The sequence below is a fragment of the Petromyzon marinus genome, chromosome 44 (genome assembly GCF_048934315.1).
Source record: "Petromyzon marinus isolate PM22_M1 ecotype Great Lakes invasive population chromosome 44, UKy_Petmar_22M1.pri1.0, whole genome shotgun sequence".
In the NCBI taxonomy this organism is placed as follows: Eukaryota; Metazoa; Chordata; class Hyperoartia; order Petromyzontiformes; family Petromyzontidae; genus Petromyzon; species Petromyzon marinus.
In genome coordinates this window covers 8,621,428-8,644,708 of record NC_133710.1, presented here as the reverse complement: position 1 = coordinate 8,644,708, position 23,281 = coordinate 8,621,428, and the positions used below count along the sequence as shown (strand labels likewise).

Genomic DNA, 23,281 nt, shown 5'->3' with positions numbered 1-23,281 from the left:
GGTAAAGTCACGTTGAAGGGAAACAATAAAATAATAAAATATATATAAAACAATAAACATTCTCACGACGTTTCGACCATAACACAAACGGTCGTCATCGTGAGAATTTTTATTGTTTTATATATATTTTATTGTTTCCCTTCAACGTGACTTTACCGAAAGAACTAAGAATATAATTATTTGTTCCCATCTCAATTTTCTTATGCCTACCCTTTAAGTTTATTGCGTTCTCGAGACAAACCACGCCTGTGACCGAATTCTTGTCAGGTTTCGAAAAAGCCACGGTTCTGTTTAGCTTGTGCAAGTGCTCGAATGGGTGACCACTGTGGCTGACCGGGTTTTTAAGGCTGCTGCCGTGCCGGATCGTCAAACTTTTCCCCGCGGAACTCAGCCCCGTGATCTCTTCCCCCCCCCCCTCCCCCCCCGCTCAACAGGAGGAGACCCACATGTGCGAGAGGAGTCCCATGCAGCCACCGTCGCCGGCCTCATTGCTCAACCGTTTGCAGCTGGGCGAGGAGACCGAGTCGGAGCCCACGGACCTCTTTGTGAGAGTCGACAGCCCCGAGAAACACGTCACGGCCATGGAGACGTACATCACCTACCGCGTCACTGTGCGGGTACGGGGCGCGTGCTCTCTGCTCACGAGTTGCGGAGGATCGCCGCGACTGTTGTTCCCATTAAACCGTTTGCTGTTGTTTGGTTTTGTATTTTGTCTTTGCCCAACTGTTATCCCGATTGTGCTGTCGGCGTCTTATTGTTTAGACCGAGTGTCCATCTGGAGCGCTCATAGAGCAGTGCAGCCCCCGTCCGTCCGTCCGTCCGCGTTAGAGTATGGTCCATGAATGCCGATGTTACAGAGCTATCTCCGAACGATTTTTCTTAGGGTGACATCTGATACACAGAGTAGGGAGGCAGCTCTTTCTCACCCGCTCTAACACCGAGAGCAATGTTCTCGTGCACGACAAACCAACATTGAAAATTTTCAGGACTGAACTTTAGCCGAATTTAATGCAGAACCAAATTTAACGTGATTTTTTTTATTTTTTATTGTGCAATCATTGATGACTGGGCTGAGACCATCAACTCGCTACACTTGAACACAGTTTAATCACAAGCAGCTACCCAGATTCGAACATAGGATCTCAGCAGTGCTAGTGCTAGCAACATGCTCCACGTTGAAAAAAATAATAACTTACTCGTGTCCTGAGGGGACACAAGAAAATGTGAGGTCACGTGCACGGTTTAAATGGTGTGATGGTGCTCGCCTGTAATCCAATACTTTATCGGCAAAGTTGGTGAATTTTATAGATTTCATCGTGTGCTGTGAGATTCTCAAGCTGATGTGTTGATAGTCGTAGGATTGTTGCAGTTCATAATTCGCCACCCTGTCATGATTCGCTGACTTTTTACGCTTCAGAGTCACAATTTGATTTGAGAATTAATGCTTTTCGTCTTTTGTGTGGGCTCTCGTCGGTTCCGGCAGATAGCCTAAAGGTAAAACTTACGCAAGAAGTAAATTTTCTGAGCCAAAAAAAGTCAAGCTAATGATCGTAATCATTTTTTTACATGCGCGGCTCCATGCACGTGCTGTACCCTGAGCATATTAAGCGATGATTCGTTAGATGTCTAGCTAGAGAGGTTTTTTTCAGAGCCTCCTTGGTAGCTAACACTGAGCACAAGACGTAATGCACCCATCCATCCATCTGCTAACGCAACACGATGGCAAACATCCTCTTGTCAGCCCTTGTCATCATTCGAAAACTATACACTTTTTTGGGAAACTGTGGCTTTAGGCATGGTTTCAGGAGGTATCTTTTTCTGTTATGACTCTTCGATCGGTTGTGACTCTTCGCTGCATGTTTTTTTAATCACGTGACACTTAATCTCTTGACCTCACCAATTCCTTATCCTGCAGTTGCATTTGTAAACAAAATGACACAGTTCCACTCGTTCACAGGCAATGTACTTTTGTTTCTTTGTAATAATAATGTTAATGCTAATTTGTAACGCGCACAATTTTCACTTCGTCGAAAGCAGCGACCCTCAGGCACGGGTATAATAAGTTGGTGAAAATAGTTTGAGTAAGTTTTCAGAATTTTTTATTTTAAACATCTAAAGAATACAATTCATTTAAGAAGGCACAATTTGTGCATATTCCACATTTTATCATCAGCAGCCGTATTACATTTACTTCTGGATGTAGGCCTCTCCCATGTCTTGATAATTTCAGTCCTGCAATGCCACAGTCCATCCTTACTTGTGCACATGGACTCATCTTAAAATGAACCACAATACCTTTCTGATCTCGTCAAGGAACATAAACCGTCACGCGAAACTCCGGTGGTCCTCGCAGCAGCGGGTTTTGGCTAATCATTGAACAACAACAACACTGCATCGCGCGCTTTCAGATGTGCTTTCAGATGTGCTGCAGCCACTTGGAATGCTCTTCCTTCCGATATTACGGAAGCCACTGCAACTACAGACAGTCCCCGAGTTACGGTGGTCCGACTTACGATATTTCGTTCTTACGATGGCGATAGCGATACGACTAAATTGTAAAAATATTTTAAATTTCGCGCGGCAGGCAAACGAAAGCAGCGTACGAGGTACGAGGCTGTACGTTGGAACGCTGCCGGGATGTACGCGTCTCCCGCCTTGTGTGGTGATGCCTCACTCTCGCCAGCGGTCGACGGAGTTAAGTTGTCTCGGTGTTAGCGCGTGTACTGTACCTTGTTTTTTTTGTTACTTTACATTTCACTGTGCAATACAGTATTGTAATTAATAAATACATACAGTATATAGTTTATACAGTACGGTACTGTAAATTGCTCTGTTTTGCGAAATTATCACCATTCCTTAAGACTCCTGGGTAGGCTAGGCCATCTTCGACTTCCGATATTTGTGACTTACGATGGGGTCGTCGTAACACATCTCCATCATAAGAGAACTACCTGTATGCACTTTTAAATCTGGATTTAAATCTGTTTTTTAAGCTGCTTCTTGTATTTAGTTTGTCCTTCCCCTGCACTTCCAATTCGCATGGTTTCCTATGTACGGTGCAAAAGAAATTCAACATGCATACATTTTTTTTTCTCAATTTCCATTCAGATAGATACTGCTGCGGTGTAAGGGTTAGCACACTGGACTTGAAATCCAGAGGTCGCCGGTTCGATCTGCCGGCACGGAAGTTGAAACAATGGGAAAGTCTCTTAAATCTCCCCCCACCTCTGTCCACCCAGCATTAGCAATGGGGATGCCACATTTAGTCCATTGGCAGGTCGCTTGTGGTGGGGTAAAGTGTGAGTAATCAAATCTCTTCCAAGATGCCCTAGCTAGCATGGAAGAGGAGGCCAAATACCTCCGAGAGGGGCTCTCTCTACTGCAGCTCCCTCGACTTGGAGAGAAAATCTATCAACAGTGGTGTTAGCAAGTACAGTAAAAACCTTGTATTGCGAGTAACTTGGTCTGCGAGTGTTTTGCAAGACGAGCAATTTTTTAAAATAAATATTCATTTGATAAACGAGCGAGGGTCTTGCAATACGAGTAGCAGTACGTATAGACGCTTTGTCTGCCGAGCGTCACGTGATCACAACTAATATACGAGTGCTTTGATATACGAGTGCTTTGGATTACCAAACACGTTTTCCGGGAACGAATTATACTCGCAATTCAAGGTTTTACCGCAATTGCTCACCTGAGTTCAAGCAGACAGAGTTCCTTTGGCTGCCACTGTCACCAGTTTTGTCCATCTTCTAACAATGTGTCATCGTCAAGCTTGCTTACCTAAAATGTCAGTGTAGTGGATCTGATCTGGACTTGTTTTACCTGTACATGTGTTTTTTGTTCTTTTATCTTTCGGCAGTGTAATTGCTGACATGCGTCCCTCCATACTCATTTGCATGCTTTTAATCTTCAGTTCCACTTTCTTTGTCATCGCCGGCAATATGCTAACCATAATACAGGAGACTCGATTATCTGCGTGAGTGACGGGGAGGACGGCTGCGGGTAATTAAAATCGCGGACAATCCAAAAATATCCATTTTCCGCTGATCTCTATGCCATAAACCACTAAGATAGGTATAAATTATGTTTAAGTTCAGAAAATTTAGTTTGTTAATGAATATTAAAAAAAAAAATTGCAGGAAATAATGTATTGATCTTGTTTTATTGCAAAATTCCATTGGGCAATTTCGTAAATTAAAAGTCACAAAATAAATGATTGGATAAATCGCTCAAAATGAAGCACAACTGACGAATTTCATTGTTAATCTTTTAATGTGGAACGAATACTAACGATCGACCGATCGATGCGCGTGCACAGTGATCACACTTTCCTGCTCCCGAGCAAAAGACTTGGCCCACTAAGTGTATAGCAGAGCCACGCCAATCAAAATCAATCAAACTCTGCCCCACTGTGGTAAAGGTATGCAACTACTGTACTGTAGAGGCGATCACGTGGATTTTGGGTTAGCCGGAGCACTTATTTGACGGTTTAAGCACGTGACATTTAATAAACATTTCCAAGAATAACAATGTATAACTGTAGTAATAGGTTTTTTTACCCTTTTATCTGGCACAAAAGCTGACACCTTTATAAAAGGGATCATTCATAATAAAGGTTTTTGGGTTAGATCGCGTTTATTTATAAATGTGTCGTAACCCTCCACCACCCAACACGGCCAATCAGCAAAAAAAAAGTGTCACGTTGACAAAAGACAAATAATTCACAACTTTAGCCCACCGGTGTGTTGAAGAGTGAATCCACATTTACAGTTTGAGTACGACGTTTCGCTGGTAAATACATCCAGCATCATCAAGCAATTCGCCAGAATGGTAAAGCCCTCGCTTGCTCCCGGTTTTATATAGAGCAGCAGGGTGACGTCATCACTTAACTCATATCAGGTGCAGTGTTAAAAAGGGATCATGTTTGCAAAAACCACAACACAAGTAGTCAAAATGCAAACAAAAAAGACAACTCTGATAATGATATGCACTGTCCTTGAATTTGATTGGTCCACACCTTTATACATGATCCCTTGTATAAGGGTGTCAGTTTTTGTGCCAGATAAAAGGGTAAAAACCTATTACTATATCTTGTTACTGGCAAAGGAGGTCTCATAATGTATAACTGTTTTCAAATTACACTGGGTATCAAATGTGTTTTTTTTGTTCGTAAGTGTTATTTCCTAATTGCTTATGCCTCAAAAGTACAGAAAATGGCTATTATTCCCCCCACAAACTTTGCTTTTGTGACCAGGACAGTGATATTTTGAAATATACCTATTTCACAGTCGCACTACCACAGTGGACCGAGTTCTCTTTGGGGAGGAACAATCTCAACAAACTACTCGCTTCTAAATCTTTTGTAGTAATTTTTGTATTACTTTAGTATAGATACATGATAATTTTGATTCATGTTTTTTTTTCTGACTTTATGTGAACGAAAAGACACATTCGCCCGTTTTCTCATTGAAAATAGGTTAATTTCAAAATATCACTGTCCTGGTCACAAAAGCAAAGTTTGTGGGGAATAATAGCCATTTTCTATACTTTTTAGGCATAAGCAATTACTAGATAACACTTACTACCCAGGAACAAAAATTGTGTTACATAGTGTTATTAATTTTGGCTTAAGATAAACTCTACAAATTATTAATTTGTCAATTTCAGGTGTGCGGTTAATCCGCAAATTGGATAAAATGCACGCAGATAATCGAGTCTTTGTTTTTCTAGAAGAAGTCGTTCCTGCTCTCTTTCTCATCTCTTTAATTTAATCTTTGACATGTATTTGTATTCTGTCATTATTAATTCTGAAATTAATTTCCTGAAATATGGTGCAATTGTATCAATAGTATGTAGCATTTTTTTTGCCAATGAAAACATTTGGAGTCATAACGTTTTATTATGAAAGCCAGCAAGGGCATATTTTATCACTTTCTTTTTAAGTCAGCGTTTTGCATTTGGCATGAAACCGAGAGCTCACAGAAAAACCACACGTACAGAGGGTATAACATCCACAAATTGATACTCTTTGGTTCTATTCGGTAAAGTCACGTAGGTAAAAAAATAAAACAACAAAAATCACGACGTTTCGGCCACAACACAAGTAGCCTTCTTCAGGTGAAGGAACAGAACTGTCGGGACGACAGAGCTTCAAAATAAGATCGCTAGTTAATCTTCGTCCCGACAGTTCTGTTCCTTCACCTGAAGAAGGCTACTTGTGTTGTGGCCAAAACGTCGTTATTTTTGTTGTTTTATTTTTTTACCTACGTGACTTTACCGAATAGAACCAAAGAGTGTGGATCCTTGCAGTCACGAAAGCTTCAAATCTAGAATCCACAAATTCATTTGCTGTACTGTCATCTCCTAGCCACTTTTTTGCAGCTCACTGGGTTAGTTGGGTGCACGAATCTCTGCACGATCCACCAATCCTCAACCCCAAAGCAGCTGGGCACCACCATGTCGAGGTAGTTTGAAACGAGTAACAATAATGCATACCAGCCATTCTTAATCATCCAAAAGGCCTCGCCACACCATGTCAGTCATGCAGGCTATTTGACCGTACTGCGTGCTGGTCAATGTAAATTGGTGAATGGACCTGTTCTCATGTCACTGCTTACTGATGTAAGCTATACGCCATGGCCGAGAATTGAACTAAGGTTGGTGGGCTCGTAGCACAGCACGATGACCGCAATAACTCCGCCGTAGTTTTAAATATGAAACATTTGTTTTGAATGGCAACGCAGGGGTTGTCCTCTGCTGTTTGCAAGTGCTGGCCCAAAAAACACGGTCACCTCAATCCTTCGGTCAAGGCATCAAGCTACATAATAGCGTCGTGTTCCCAGGGCTTTTGATCGTCGGTGAACGATGTTAGCAGGCATCTATTAAGGCTGGCATGGCACACAAGAGGGTGATGGGGCCAGCACCACACACGCCCAGCTGCCTGTCTCTCCATCCCTAATGTTGACATTGCAGCAGGTGCTTATTTTATTTGATCTAGGGGAGTCCCACGGCAGGTTCACATTGCACTGGGCAATAGTACACATGGCTAGGATTTAAAACCGAGTGGCTTGGTATGCGGGGAGTAGAGTGGAGTGTTTTTTTATCTTTATGGCAAGCAACCCTCTTCTTTATACACCCACGTGCATTTGTTTTGCGTGACTGGGCACAGGGTTTTAGGTGACTGACCACATTGGCATGTTCTCTTCAATCATGGTGGTGCCGCTGTGTGTCGAGCCCATGCAAATGAATTTATTGGCATGTTGTTTTCAGGGGAAGGAGCTGCTTGCTATCTGTCTGCCCAGGTAGAGTTCGTTACTGACTAGCCAGCCGTATCTGCCCTCTTGTGAAGTGTCAATTAAAGTCTTGCTGTGTTCTTGTGATATATTAACCCAAGATCTGCCTTTTGTTTTTAATCCCCAAGTTGCCCAATGCCTTCGCTCGACAGAGTGATTGTGTTGCGCATGTTTATGTGATGTGCATGGTTGACTTTTGATTGTAATTTGTTTTTATTTAAATTGGATAAGTGCTTGTCTGTGTCAAGACAAATAATGTTTGTGAAATTTCTTTCTTTACGCTCTCATGATGTATTACCCTGCCATGACGGCACAGGCATCTGGAGACCTCCGTTTTCATGCTACGTAAAAACTAAATCGTTCTGCAGTTCTAAAATTCTCGCTCTTCGGGCTTTGTAGTCGCCTTGTGTTGTGCTGTGCTAAATCTTTTGCAGACGACCCGTAGCGAGTACGACGGCATGGAGTTTGTGGTGCGCCGACGCTATCAGGACTTTGACTGGCTGCGAACAAAACTGGAAGAGACACAGCCTACGCACATCATCCCGGTCCGTCTGGCTGTCTGTGTGTGTACTTTGGGTGACCATTTAGTGGGGAGCAGTTGCGCATTTGTTAGCACGCTGTGCTGCGCTATGAACCCGGCGACCCGAGTTTGTTTCCTGCTCACGGCCACCAACACCAGTGACGATTATCTGAACCGGTGATGGGCCTCCCCTAGGTCGATTCACCCTCAAATGAGTACCTGATGTCACGTGTTAAACATCACCACTGGGGAGACAAAGGCAGTCGGGCGTGAAGTTGGCCACCCACTCACTTGTGTGCCGTGCCGGCCTTCATATGTGCTCGCTAATAGCACTTGCCCAAAAAGTGTTTTTAGGCTATAAGGGGGATCTTTGTCTTTGGTCACCAATGATCTGTCTATCTGCCAGTCACTTTCTGTTTGTGTCTGCCCTGTCCATCTGCCTGTCTGTATGTTAATATTTCCATTTACTTGCCTACATGTCAGTGAATTCAGCCTCATTATTCTACTTTCCTGACAAAATATGTCTGTCTTCTCCGTGCTAGCTCAAGATTTACTAACTCGCCCAACTCCTCATGAGCAGATCATTTAAATGGCTCTTCCCCCAAGCACCGTCTTCTTCAGCTAGTGGTCTTAATTTGGCATGAGCACCATCACCAAGTGGCCAAATTTAATGACACAAATGGATGGAGCAATAGGCTTAATGTCTCTGAAGGGCAGCATTCGCTATGACTCTGCTGTCACACAGGAGCAGGGCTGAGATTTGGAGTCGCAATGCAAGAGCTTTTGTGAACGTTGAGCATTTGAGACAAACTCACAGCCTTGGAAAACTCCATCTTTAAACTCCTTTTTTTGTCTTTTTTACCACATTGTTATCCCCATTGTGTTTTGGTGTTGTGTCACAGCACGAATAATCTCTTAGAATCTCACAAAAAGCAGTGCAATGCTGCATGTTAGACAATGGCCCATATCATATAACTACTGCTTAGATCACTTCAATGGGCCTCTAATCCACACATTACAAGTCGGCATTATCCCACCTGCCCTACTACAGAGAATATGTTGTCGCGGGATAGTCAAACTGACATTTAATTCTCAGAGCTGGAATTTAGCTATATTAATCACATGTAATGTGTTTTTTTGCGTAGTCATTGGTGACCAGACTCAGACCAACAACTCAGTACACTTGAGGACCAACTCGGTCGGTGTCATTACAGGCAGGCTGCCTGTATTCGAATCTAGGATTTCAGCGGTGTGAGTTCAGAAATCTTGACAGCTGCACCACACGGGCATTAAAGAGTTGTAATACTCTCGTACGTGGCCTGATACATTATTTATTAATGCCATGGTGCACTGAACGAAGCATCTTGTATTCATTCTCGGCTGTTGTAATATACTGTGGGAAAGAATATAATGCTTGCAGTGTCGGTGAATGCATTAAAGGCATATAAGTACAACAATCTTACGGAATTGAATATCCTGGTTAATCCACATGGGGGTGCCATTACTTTAGTAATATTGCTGCCACGTGTTTTGAGAACAATTTTTGTTTACGTGGGCATGGGAACATCACTTATTCATGGCTTTGCCAGGCCTGTGGTATATGTTTGTTATAAATATTTATTGTTCTAAGCCGTACTGTGGCGTGGCTTACACTTACATTTTCTATCTAAAAAAACAACAACACGTAACGCTCCATCGCACACACGGCAGCCTTGTGACTGTGGCTTCTTTGTCGAAGAGAAACCAATTATTCCATTCCATTGGGATGCCTGACGCATCCCACGGCATCTGTCCATGGCACAGTTTCATTCGTTCACATCTGTCAAATTCCCAAACAATAATGTTAGTCCAGTGAATAGTGTTAAAAGTTGCTAATTTCCAAGGTGCAACCGATAGGAAGATGTGGTTTTCCTTCCATTGTTTACCTGCGACCATGAATGGCGGTCGTGGTAGCAAGCAACCAGTGTCGCTATTATATTTCATAAGATATTGATCAGAAATTTGGACATTAGCAAAAAACATGGGACAAAAGCTGAAAACGCACAGACATGCGTGGGAGAGATGCATGCCTGTAACTGGAAAACATACGCAGGTTACTGACGTAACCCAATTTCGATTTAAAGCTTTCGTGACTGCAAGGATTCATCTTCTTTGGTTCTTTCGGTAAAGTCACGTAGAATGAGAATAAAATAATAAATTGATAAAATAAAATAACACAATAATATTCTCACGACGTTTCGGCCACAACACAAGCGGCCTTCATCAGGTGAAGGGACGAGACTGTTGGGTAGGACAGCGCTGATGAAGGCCGCTTGTGTTGTGGCCGAAACGTCGCGAGAATATTATTGTGTTATTTTATTTTATCAATTTATTATTTTACTCTCATTCTACGTGACTTTACCGAAAGAACCAAATAAGATGTAACCCAATTTGTTTAGATAAGTGGACCACAGGACACGTTGCTGGAAGGGATGATGGCCGATGATGAACGCCGGCCGATGATCAACGCCGGCCGATGGACAGATGAACTGATGCAAGAACTCTTCTAACCTTGGATTTGGAAAGGGTTAAAACAAAAAACTGCTCGGATCGTTTTTGTAGGCGGTATTTGTTTGTCCCTGCAGCCGCTGCCGGAGAAGTTTGTGATGAAGGGAGTCGTGGATCGTTTCACGGAGGATTTTGTGACGACGCGGCAGAAAGCCCTGGATAAGTTCCTGAACCGGCTGGCGAACCACCCCACTCTCTCCTTCAGCAGCTACTTCCATTCATTTCTCACTGCCAAGGTAACACCTGATCACCAATTAATATAATGATAAAATAATGTTCCGGCCCTTTTTTTTTACTTTAAATCCTGGTGAAGGGTTCACCCAATCCGTAATTCTTTCACGGTCAATAAAATGTGTAAAACAATTGAACGCGTTGCATAGATTTAAAGCATTTGACAAGTAATCCTGAACTGTACAGCCGATGTTGACGGAGCACATGGTCATACTTGTTTTTTTCCTTTCTGAAAGGTGAATAGGTTGAGTTGACCCCCTGACCTCGATTTGATCGCGCTACCTCACAATTTTGAGTCCAATATGTTCTGCCACAGCGCTTTGACCAATGCGCCCAGATTTCGGCCAATTTCATCAGATCTACGCTTAGATGAGCTTCCGTCATCCATAACAGGTGTTATAAGCCGGAGGGCTACATGGTAACAAAGGACAGGTCAGTAAAATCCATTGGTTGCATTGTACTAACGTGCTCCTCCATCTATGCTCCCCCCCCCACCGCCAACCTGCACTGAGCAACGTGGTATGTTGAACTTCTTTTGCATCGTACGTAGCCAACGGTGCTAATCGGAGGTGCTAGTGAAGTATACGAAAATAACCCCCATGGGTGGAGGATCTAGTAGAGCAGTGGATTTATAAAGTTCCGCACACGGACGGGGTAAATTGCTCTTCACAAATAACTGAAAACGGAAAACATAAGTAAGCCTAAGTGATAAATGGCGAAGGTCATCATTCTGGCCACGAATGGCTATGAATGAAGCGTTTGCAGCGGCGGCGGCGGCAGCGGCGGTAATGGCAAACGCTCGACACTGGAGTCTCAACGGGCTCTGTCTCGCCCGCCTGTAAATCAAGTTCGTCCATTGCTGCGGCGGTAACGCCGAGCCAATGCGTCATTTGCCGACCAGGACCTGGCTCTGCAGAGGCGCGGCGCCAGCCTGCTGAGCCGCGTTGGCGAGTCGGTGAGACTCGTGGCCGGTGCCGGCGGACGGCCCAAGGCACGGCCGCCCGAGTTCACGGCGATGTCTGACTTCACGGAGGCCTTTGGCCAGAAGCTCGGCACGCTGGAGAGGATAGCGCAGAGGATCCTTAAGGAGCAGTCCGGTGAGTTGTTAAACCTCGCGTCTGCTGTAATTGATCCAAGTCCATCTATAAGAGTTGTAGATTCGGTCGCACCGTTCCAGAACGTTGGCGTCATTTATAGCAAAGGCGGTTTTGACGATTCCACGGTACCTGAGGAACTCAAGTGCCAATTACTGGATCCACGAGTGCATGTAGAGATGTTCTGCCGCAATAGCCTTGACAAATCTGATTGGTCCCATTTATGGCACATCATTTCCAATGTACAGCCATGCCGGCGCTGTGCCGAGTGAGCCCCGTGCAGCCCAGAATGCGCCAGATTGCTCGCCGAAGAAGCCGAGCCGTGCCTTGAACGTCGAATGCAAGCGAACGAGCCGAGGCAGAGGTTAGACGACGCGGTGACACTCTGCGCGCCGCGCCCGCAGAGTACCAGACGGAGCTGTGCGAGTACGCGCCGCTCTACGCGAGCTGGGCCGTGCACGAGGAGGCGGAGCTCTCGCGCCCCCTGCACGGCGTGCACACCTGCCTTGCCAGCTGCTCCAGGGCGCTGGAGCGGCTCATGGTGCACTCGACCCAGGAGGTGCTGCCCACGCTGCGGGAGTACTCGCTCTACGCCGACACCGTGCAGGTGTCCGTATTCTTGGTTCTTTAACCGCGCAGGTGGTCGCCACGCGTCGCCGTTGCGTCTGCTAAACGAGTGCCTTCCGCAACCCCCCCCACCCCCACCCCTTCCACACACCCTCCTTGCCACGATTCGGGTGGGTTCATGGTTTTCAATCCGAAGGTGATTAAGGTATTGATTCCTTTTTTTGTCCGTCACATTCGTACCGACGTGTTCGGGTTTGGCAAGCATGTTTAGTCTTTTTTTTGAAGAAAGCAAAAGTCTAGAGACATCGGTCGAAAAGATCACATCAGTACGTATCTATATCCACTCTCCGGCGGACCGGATAGTGTTAGCCTCGCTACCCCCAAAGCTATCACATGGCTCACAAACTTCAACCTGGACATATAATGTGCACGCACTGGTATGTATGTACGTTGGACTTCTTTCGCGCCGTACGTAGCCAACTGTGCCAGTCGGAGCTGCAAATCATTCCCAATGCCGTTAGTACCTGCCCCACAGGGTTAACATTTTCCAGAGCATCACTGTCTTTCTTGGGTTTGGTACGGTGGCCGTGTGTTTTCAGGCTGTGCTGCGCAGGAGAGACCAAATCCAGGCGGAATTTGAGGCCAAGGTGGAGTCTCTGGCAAGCAGGAAAGAAGACAAGGAGGGGGTAATAACATTGTGCATATTTCCCCCATCCACCCGACACCTCCCCCCCCACCACCATTGGGAATTGCACTTAAACGACGTACAGATGACTTCCAACGAGGTGGATCTGTGTAAATTGTGCGACTCATTATGTTTAGGAAGTTGGCCTCTTTCACAACCATTTGGCTAAGCAGATGTCTTTCCCCTCCGTACGCTTGTATACGCACACACGCGATAATACGAAACTCTGTACGCATTATGCCAGCTGCTTAGATCATGTCAATGTGTTTGTGACACGTGGAACTAAATTAGATTTTGGCTACAAAGCTACTTGCACTTGTTTATGATTTAAATTCCTATCAATTTGCCCGATATTTTAGTCTGCAAGTGTTACCATTTTTGAAACTATCGTTCGTCATCATCCGTATACCAACTATTTCCAAAATATGGTTATCCTTAATGGTGGTTTATCATTTATTTGCCACAGGAGCATTTCTATAGATATCATTTTTTTCCTCATTTGGGACATTTTTGTCTCTGGCGAACATTGTGATCATGAGATCCTTGCTGGCCACTCACATATTTATTGCTCAATTAATAGTGTCTAACACAGCATTATCATGAAGTGAGCTAGGTTTAAACATCAACATCACTATCATGTATGTATGTATGTTGAACTTCTATCGCACCATACTTAGCCAACCATGCTGATCGGCCGTGATCTACGAACTGCTTGGTGTAGGCCTCTCCCCGCGGTGTCTCCCACACTGCACGGCGGCCTTGCGATCCCATGCGCCGTCTCGCTTCTACACGAAGCCCATCCCATTGCTCTCCTCTTCTCTGGCCGCTCTTGCGACGCTACGGGGGGCTGTTGCCGCCGGGTCGGCATGACTGCGGTTGTCCGTGTGGCGCCCGCCCGCTCGCGCGTGTGCACGCAGTACGCGGAAGACGTGGACAAGCTGCACGACCGTATGGAGTGCGCCAACGCCAACCTCAAGGCGGACTGGGAGCGCTGGCAACGCAACAAACGCAGGGACCTCCGGGAGCTGCTCGTCAGCCACTCGGACAGGAACATGCGATACTACCAGGAGGTGAGCGTGGCCCCTAAACCCAGATCTCTTCCTGTCCTATCAAGCGTTAACCCTTTGCCGTCCCGAGATGTCTGCACGTTGCAAGGTGGGTGTCCAGTTCGCCGCTGAATCTGTGAACGCGCGAGCGGTAAGGCGTTAATTTTATTCGGAGAGGCGTATTTGGCTGTGTTGGTGACACATTTGATGAGCTTTTAATTAGTTCGTGTTTTCACCTGTTGCACGTCGATGGACGGTGTTTTGAAATATCTGCTGCGAGGAGGTGGATGGTGGTTTCATGCCCTGCTTTGCATCATTTGCACAGGTGACAGTGTTTTCATAATAAACGTTTTTGGGTTAGATCGCGTTTATTTATAAATGTGTCGTAACCCTCCACCACTCGACATGGCCAATCAGCAAAAAAAGTGTCACGTTGACAAAAGACAAATAGTTCACTACTTTAGCCCGCCGGTGTGCTGAAGAGTGACTCCACAACATTTACAGTTTGAGTAAATGTTGTGGATTCACTCTTCAATTCACTCTTCAACACACCGGTGGGCTAGATTAGTGAATTATTTGTCTTTTGTCAACGTGACACTTTTTTTGCTGATTGGCCGTGTCGGGTGGTGGAGGGTTACGACACATTTATAAATAGCGCGATCGAACCCAAAAACCTTTATTATGAATAATATTGGTTGCGAAAGCCTCCTACGTGTTAAACTGACAGTGTTTTGCTCGTGCTGTTGTCTCTGCAGTGTTTGTCATCGTGGGAAACCCTCGTCCCACTCTTACAGGACAAACCAGAGGAGGAAAAAGACCAAAAATCATAGCCAAGACTTCTCCTGTTGGTATTTGGGTGCAATTTGAGTGAGGATTTACCCTACATTATAATTGTATTGTTGTTGCATATTTGACACCTTTATTTCCTAAACGGGGCACGATGCTTTGAGAATATTATATTGCCTGTGTATCTCATGCAAAAAAAAAGATTTTTTAACAGATTATTGCCTGATTTAAAAAAAAACACATGTCATCATTCCATAAATACGAATGAGTTGCACAGCTAAATAAGTTGTCAAACTATATTTATAAAACACGTATGCAAAAAAGTAACTGGATGAAAGAAAAACAAAATTGGTGCCCTTTTCTGTTACAACAAGTGCTTGGAATGAGTTTATTCTCTTCTGATATTCAACGTTTTTTATCCTGTTATTATTATTTTCGTTTTCTCGTCTTTCTCAATTCTCACCAAATGATTCCAAAACTCGCTCTTGAGAAAAAATATATACACAGACTCTTCACATTCTCATTCTTGCGCATGTGTGTGTATTATCAGCATTTAGGAGAGATAGAGACTACTGTACTGCCATCTTGACGTCGCCAGATCTTCTCCTGTTGACCGAGTGGTGGCTGTGTGCGGTCGATGCATGCCCCCCCTCCACCCCCAATTTGCCCTTTGAATTGCACCCTCACAGCTGAGTGATTGGACAGTCATCTGCCTGCGATGGGTTTTTTGCTGAAGGGATTCAAGTGCAACGTAGCTGTGCGATTCCCAAAAAAATGAGGTTTTCGGCCTCTCCGCTGTTCTTGCCACATCTTGGGCGCATTTTGAACAACGCGCTTTTGCTCCGTTGTCCGCTTCGCCTCTCCGCTGTTCTTGCCACGTCTTGGGCGCATTTTGAACGACGCGCTTTTGCTCCGTTGTCCGCTCCGCTGCACCTTTGTTGCCTATGGAGCGCTCTGGTTTTTTTTTATTGCTCACGAACACTTGGCCTTTAAAATGCTAATTTAACCTCGTCGTTTTATTTAATTCTCGATTATCGGCAGCCATGAGACCGACAGGATTCTTTTCGCTTGTGTTAAGAAAATGCCACTGAATATTTTGAGGATGTTGTTTTTTTTAAAGAATTTATTTATGAAAAAAATTAAAAGATGACCTTTAAACTGGAATTTTTTTTTACTTCCTATATTGTTTTCTGTCGGGCATTGACATTTTGCATTAAATAAAAAAAACATTTGAATGTCACCATTACCATCTGATAATTGTACTCAACATCAGGTGTATTGATGTTTTTGCTCACACTTTTGTCAGAACATACAGAGCGCGTTCCATCTTGTGTTTGCCACAGCAGTGTACTTTCCCTACCACTATAATGGCAGGCTAATGAAATTAATTTCTGATGTCAAATCACATGCGATGCCACATCATTTTATTATTCTGTAGTGCCTCTGCTTCAGCATGGGTGTCGAATGCATTATTATCATCGTTCGTGTTCTCCGTTGATGTACTGAGGGTAATTGTACGTTTTCACCGTCAACGCTTCTTTGACGTTAAAATTATTTCCGTAATAGCAGCTGTTCCGAGGCTGTAAAATGGCACTGTGAGGAAAGTGAGCTCGAGGCAGGAATTGGACAAAGCCACTCTGTGCCACGTATCCGAGGCCAGGAGGTGTCGGGAATTCAGTCGCTCAGACGTGCGAAATGCTTTCGCAGGCGTTTTCACGGTACACTTGTCCAGTTTATAGATTTGTAAGCATGCACAGCAAGTTGGGTCATTTTCTTTTTTTTTACATTTGAATAGCTGTAAAAGGTTGCCCCCATTTTTAACGCTGCGCAATCACAAATAAGTGACTTAACAAATCGATAAACATTTGAGGGAGGAGCAGGTTGTATGTCAGAAGTCACATGCTAATATCTGCTCTCCACCCATGATTTTGCTGCAATGAAGTCCGCAGCAAAAAACTGCTTTTCATCGTTCGGCATGGTGTCCACCGGACATTTCACTCCACGTGCTGAGAGCTTTCGGTTTCCGAAGAAGCACCCCAGCCCATGGAATCGAAACGTCGGACATTTGCCTAAATGGCATGTGGTACAACCCACAAACACGTTGGCAGAGCTATAGGGTGGGACCCTGAACGCCTACCACAGCTAGGGTTCATGAGAATCGGAATATTTATTTGGACTGTCGGAGGAATCCGATGACCTATGAAGCTCTTTCACAGATGTCATTCTTTAATTATACAAGCCGGATTTACGAAGCGTGAGCACAAGGCAGCAGAAACGACACCAAAACGGTCCCAGACCACACCAAGATAACACCAGACAGCAGCAGTCCCTCAATAAAAAATAGCACATTGAACTATCGATACGACACAGATACGGATCTAAAGTTGCAAATTGTGACTCTATCCAGCACTAATGTTCTGCTTCAGGATAATTTTTCGAAGGAAGATGTACGATGCAGAGAGATTGAAATGGGGTGGCAATCCACATTTGTATGGCGCGCAATCGGACGGCGGCTTATTGTTTTCCCCAGTGTGGTTTTTCACAAAGCCATTCAAGGGCATTCAGGGATTTTGATGTTCTTTTTGGACCCATTCATCATGCTGTGGATACAACACACGTAGACTTGAGGCCAGTAACTAGAGTTGACGTTGAACAAAGTTAGTCAGTTGTGACCGCATACTAAGTTACACTTTTACTCTTTAACGTTAGTGGATGGTTGTCTAACCCGGAGTGAAATAACATGATTATTTTTGGGGACAATATCTGTCCCATTTGTAACAAGATAAGTAAATCTTTGACCTTGTTTGTCCCACAACCACATATGCAAATAACGCATGGCAGCACGCTCAGTCCGACTGTTGCAATCACGTTATTTTAGTGGAAACCCTCTTAACTTTCATTACATTCCAAGAAATTCCTGTATTTTCCACATTGCACGTGAAATACATTTACATTATAAACTAGTATTAAGCTATGAGTAACACAACTCGGCAATTCCATTGAATCAGATGACCATTTAAAGTAGTGACTTGCTTCAGGAAAGGCTGGGATGGGCTTCCTTCAAGTCAGATCTGTGATTCGCTGCTTTGTTTAAATTGAAAGACTTTTTGCTACGTCTAAGCTTGCCGGCAATTTAAGAATGATCGTAGTTTCTCCGTACTAATCGTTGGACCGCGGGACATTTTTTTGGTGAGATAGCAGCATCGCCCAAAGGAGCATGATTCTACATACCAGTGATCAGACTGAAGCCAATTATTTGAAACTAGTTATAACATCGCTTGGATTTCACCCACTGCATACAGTTAAAGTGATTACTAACTTTTCAGATGACTGGTGTCTGAGCACACACTAATTGCCCCTAAGCCCAGTGTTCTGGCTCAGGTCCGCTTTGCACTTTGAAGGCCCTTTGCACCTTTGAATTGTCATCACAAAGCATCAATTTGAAGCAGGCAGAGGGAACCCTGTGGCAAGGTATTGGTGAGTTGTATTCATTATAATTCAGGCACTACACGAGAAGTCTTGAGAGAAGCACCTCAGCCGTTGAAATTAACTGCACTGTCATCCTCAAATAAAAAGTTACATGATTTATTGAGTGAATAACAAAGCGGGAATATTATATTGGTGAATCTTTTTATTAACTCGTTCAATTCGTTGGCTAATCGGATAACACAAGAATAGTTGGGGATAAATAATGTCTCTGTTCCCACGTGTGCTACTGGATGAGAAGTCATTGAGAGGGGCAGGGCTGGCAGGGGCCTTGGTGACATGGACATCATCATCAGCCGCGTCGCGCTGGGCTTGGCGAGTGGGGGTGGGTTTCCTGCCTTCAGGGGGCTCAGCTATTCGACTGATCATCCTAGCTGTCCATAGCATGCTCTTATAAACGCGTGACCGTGATTTCATCAGTTTTATGCATCACCCCTGATTGCGCTGTATACATGCTGAGACACACATTATTACAGCGTTACCATATTACACGACGCACTCAAACACGCCCTCGGTTATTTGTGATTTTGTTTTGCTTTGTGCGCAGATTGGCAACGCAGTGTCTTTTATTTTCAGCACCGTCTTAATTTCACCAGTTAATTCGTGGAACTATGAATACAACGTGTGGTGCGGTTCTGGGTTCATTTTTTACATTGCATCAATAATCTTTAAGCTGCAAGAATAAGGGATGTGATCTTGTGAATTAATGATGAATCGGTACAATTAATGAAACAACAAAAAAATGCTCTGGAATCTACCTCTTCAAACAAACTCGTAGATTAAACAAAAAACAATGCTCGTGTAATTAAATTCTTAGGAATTTACAAACCTGCAGGATCTTACACCAACTCGACTTCCAAAGTTTGAAGTACATGTTGGTAAAACGTCCGTGATACTTATAATAGCAAATGTTGTTATAATGTAGACACACCGTGGTGAGAGATATCAACGATATGAAGTTGTAGTTTTTAATTTAAATTGGTTTTGTCTTAGTTAATTTAATAGTAGGTTAATTACAGTATTAAAGCATTAAACTGTGCCTTTGTGGTGATTTTTGAAAAAGACCACATCACAGAAGCTTTCAATGTAATGGCGACAATTACAGCACTTACACAATTAATGTAATGGGCCATCACGACTGCTAAATGGTTTTAATGTCAGTTTCATTTAAAAAAAAATAAAACCTACTTTTTGTAGAAAAGTGAAAATTAGTGGGCATGCCACATGATTAGTGGCCTAAATCAGAGACGGAACGTGACCTCCATTCACAGACATATTGGTCGTATCTGTATTTTTCTTTATTAATCGGTGTAATGTCAATCCTTTTCACGTTGCTCTCACGTCACACGTATACATTTTGACGTCGTCCAATGCTGCATAATTCAACAGCAGTTGGCCCTCTGGAAGAATAACTGGCTCCTGCTATAGAAATGTTGTGGAGATTCTAGGATTGGACTTGGTCATAAATATCTATCGTTTTTCCATTGTCCAAACGAGCTGTGCCAGGCCCAATTTGCCAAACCAGCCCAAAATGGGTAAAAAAAAAGTTGCCCAGGTTGATTTCCCGCTACAAAACCCCCGGGGCCGTGTTAATGCGGGTCATGCGTTGTACAAGTGACTCGGGATGCACGTAAACGATATCACATGATACAAATGTAGATGATAAACCTCGTGCCTGGCCTTGCTTGGCCCCCCGAGCCAGATTCAGATATTTGGTAAAGGCAAGCGTATTGCCGTTTGGTTCTGGCTCGTTGATAGGGTAGCAAGTAGGAAAATCACCTGTACCAACGTGTGCTCTGTGCTAGCACGTCTCGGATGAACCATGGAAAATGAGTGCAGGGACTCCTGAACTTACGAACGAGTTGGGTTCCAGAGGTCTGTAGGTCGATTTATTCATAGGTTCAACTTTACTTCTGCCTATTCCAAACATGTACGGCATGTACACTAAACACAAGGAATGGCTTTAGAAGTTGTATAATTTGTGGATGTAGATGCCGTGCCGGTTCTTCATTTTTGGCAGATATAGATGCCACCGGCACCATCTATTGCGCCACGGTTGAACTTACGACTCTCAGTTCGAACAGGCAACTGGACATACGGACAGGTTTGTTACTGTCTCTGAAAGTTTGTAAGTCGAATGTTCGTAAGTAGAGGAGTCCCTCTATATAGGCGACGAGATACGAACTACTGTTACACCACATTCTACCCATTAATACCCACTATAGGGCGTGTGTGTGTGTAATTGAATTTAAACATCAAAGTCTGTGCCTGATATTTGCTTCATATGTTGAGTGTTTACTGTGGAAAACTGAACTGTTGATTGCGATGGCAACCTTTCACCTTTGTTTTAGATTGACGAACACTACCGTGCCTTTTTCAGGCTGCCTCATCAAAATTCGCAGAGTACACAAATGTAAAAAAAAAAATCTATATTTTTCAAGTTAGTTTCACGGCTCAGTGCACTCACTTTTACAATGAATGCCTGTCAAAGTTAGGACGCGCATGCCAATTTGCCACTTACACAATTATTTTTGCTTTAATCGTTCGCAAACCAAGCAAATCCTTTCCCTGTTTCAACCTAATTGTATGTACACAACCCACCTGAATTTCAAATTAAGTGCCTAGGATTTATTTTTAATGGCCTAAGATGGTAGATGTTTCATGTGATAAAGCCACCAGTTTGCCTTAACGTAAATTCAAATAATAAAGAAACACCCCAACATCTGTCAGGACTGTTTGCTGGAAAGTTGTTCGTCTTTTTATTTTACAAAATAAGTGTTAACTTCGAATATATTATAAGTGAATATACGTTGTTAAAATTCACAAACGATTAATCCCATTCTAATGTTAACCCATATTAAAATGTATAACGTGAAGATACTGGAATCCGCTTGGTGCATCTCTCGGCCTGGAAATGTTTTATTGTCCAAGTCGGGCCACGGTTTATGAGAATCAAAGTTGATTTTCCCTGAGTAAAGCCCGCTGAAGCTCGTTTTCACGGGCTTAAACAAACATTACACCACTACACGATGTGCTGTAATTATTGCCACCATTATAAGACATCCCATATGTAACGGTCATTTTGTATGACCTTTCGCTGACTGATTACATTCATTATATTTTCTGATGGGCAAAATTCCAAATCCCGTGCACGGCGCTTGCCACGACCTGGCCTTTGTATATGCTGCACAGTGTTAAAACACGCGGTGTGCCATCTGAAGTCGCCGTTTACCCGCAATGTAAACCGCTGTTTTTGTAGACGTGTGACTTGTGCAAAAAGGAAAAAAATATATACTATCCGCAACATCCACTAATTTATGGTGTAGATGTAAAACACGTGATATGGCGGATTGCGATGGTTATGCTTTGTGAATTGTACAGTAGTTTGTAATAAACACAATTATACCCTTTCTGTTGTTTCCGTCGATAACTGGTGTGACCAGGTTTGTAAAACCTGGCTGGGGCAGCTGGGCGTTTGCTTTCGCAAGGGATAGTTTTACTTTCTGGTTGATATTTTCTCTTAAGTCGTAGGTGTTGTTTCTGCTGTCGTTTTCTCTCCCCTGTTATTTACTAAAATTGCCACCATCAGCCTCGTCTCGTGCGATGAAGTGTCCTTTCGGATCTCCCACAGAGCAGTGCAAGACCACGGGGACAATCGTGAGACCGCTGCCTCTCGAGATCCCATCAAGCGACCTCTGGTCCGCAGTAAAAGGGAGAAGCACTTCCTCACCTGTCTTGCATGTGACAGTGATGTCCATCACGTGGGTCAAGCTGATATTTAAAGTGTCAGAGCTGACATCCAAATTAAGTGCAGGACAATATTTAATGTGGTGGGGTTTTTTTTTACTTCTTGTTCCATCGTTGCTGGACAGGCCATCGGTTCAAGACGCCTAAGCCAGAAACTGCATGGGATGTGTGTTTACTTCTCATCGGGCTCGTGGAATTATTTTTATTTAAACTTTTTTTTATTTCACCATGTAAGGCTCGCTGAACATATGCAGCTCTCTTTCATAAGCGACCTGGCCATCACAAATGGTAGCAGCTCACCCCAAGTGGCTTATCACGTGGACATTCATAGCAACAGCCAAATACTTTTAATTGCAATGTGGAGTGCATTGGTAGCACGTGATGCGTGGCGAGGACGGAAACCCTGGTTTCGGATATTCACGCATGCTTGAAGTCATTGGCTCACGTTTCAAATATTGATTGAAGTGCATTGCTTAAAGAGGACAGTTTTGCACAATGCTTAATACAGGGACTCCTCTACTTACAAACGGGTGAGGTTCCAGAGGTCTGTTCGAAAGTCTATTTGTTTCGTAAGTCCAACTTTACTCCCATGAATTCCAAACATGGCGTACTGCATGTACACTAAACACGGGGAATGGCTTTAAAAGTTGTATAATCTCCTGTAGGTGTCAATGCCTCTAGATTCTTCATGTTTTGTAGATTTAGATGCCACCACCGCCATCTATTGTATGGCGTTTGAACTTACGATTATCGGTCCGAACAGGCAACTGGACATATGAAATGTTTGTACCTTTGAAGGTTCTTAAGTCAAATGTTCGTAAGTAGAGGCGTCTCTGTATAACTGCACGTAAACAAACTTAACATTTGTATTGCATGCTTGTGTACATCTTAATATTAACCGGAACGGTAGAAAATTACAAAACGCCGATGACACCTTTACTTAAATAAGATTATATTCGGACCCCCCTACGTACATTTGATTTAATGACTAACCTAGAATCGGAGGAAATTCACATCAGTATAGACTGCAGTTCACTTACATTTCATACTTCCATATTATACCTGTTGCAACCATTCCCCCGAGTTGACGCACAACTCTCGGTGCAAGAAACGCATCAACTCTTTACGCGTTCCCGACTTGAATCGCGCCGTCTGTTGGCATCCTTCTGGCGTCTTGGGGCTCTTGGGACTTGGCGAGGAAGAGGCGCATTTACGGTCTCCGCCGCGGAGAAGAAGGCTCCGTGCGCCGCCACTGCCCCTTCTTCCACCAAACAACC

The 23,281-nt window shown here is 43.8% G+C and overlaps 2 protein-coding genes and 1 long non-coding RNA gene across 3 annotated transcripts in view; 2 read left to right on the top strand and 1 right to left on the bottom strand.

The window, feature by feature from the left end:
* Positions 1 to 21,667, top strand: part of SNX30 (sorting nexin family member 30) — a 27,592-nt gene extending 5,925 nt beyond the window's left edge. Inside the window, exons 2-9 of the mRNA XM_032970605.2 lie at positions 435 to 617; positions 7,730 to 7,840; positions 10,440 to 10,598; positions 11,495 to 11,690; positions 12,092 to 12,294; positions 12,854 to 12,940; positions 13,857 to 14,009; positions 14,741 to 21,667. Of these exons, the coding sequence (XP_032826496.1) occupies positions 435 to 617; positions 7,730 to 7,840; positions 10,440 to 10,598; positions 11,495 to 11,690; positions 12,092 to 12,294; positions 12,854 to 12,940; positions 13,857 to 14,009; positions 14,741 to 14,815 (1,167 nt within the window). The 3' untranslated portion in view covers positions 14,816 to 21,667. The remainder of the gene's footprint in view (positions 1 to 434; positions 618 to 7,729; positions 7,841 to 10,439; positions 10,599 to 11,494; positions 11,691 to 12,091; positions 12,295 to 12,853; positions 12,941 to 13,856; positions 14,010 to 14,740) is intronic.
* LOC142930896 (uncharacterized) overlaps positions 1 to 23,281 on the top strand; it is a 315,254-nt gene that overhangs the window by 220,176 nt on the left and 71,797 nt on the right. The window lies entirely within an intron of this gene.
* Positions 17,536 to 23,281, bottom strand: part of LOC116951834 (solute carrier family 46 member 2-like) — a 33,723-nt gene continuing 27,977 nt past the window's right edge. Inside the window, exon 6 of the mRNA XM_076073990.1 lies at positions 17,536 to 23,281. Coding sequence (XP_075930105.1) covers positions 23,215 to 23,281 — 67 coding nt within the window. The 3' untranslated portion in view covers positions 17,536 to 23,214.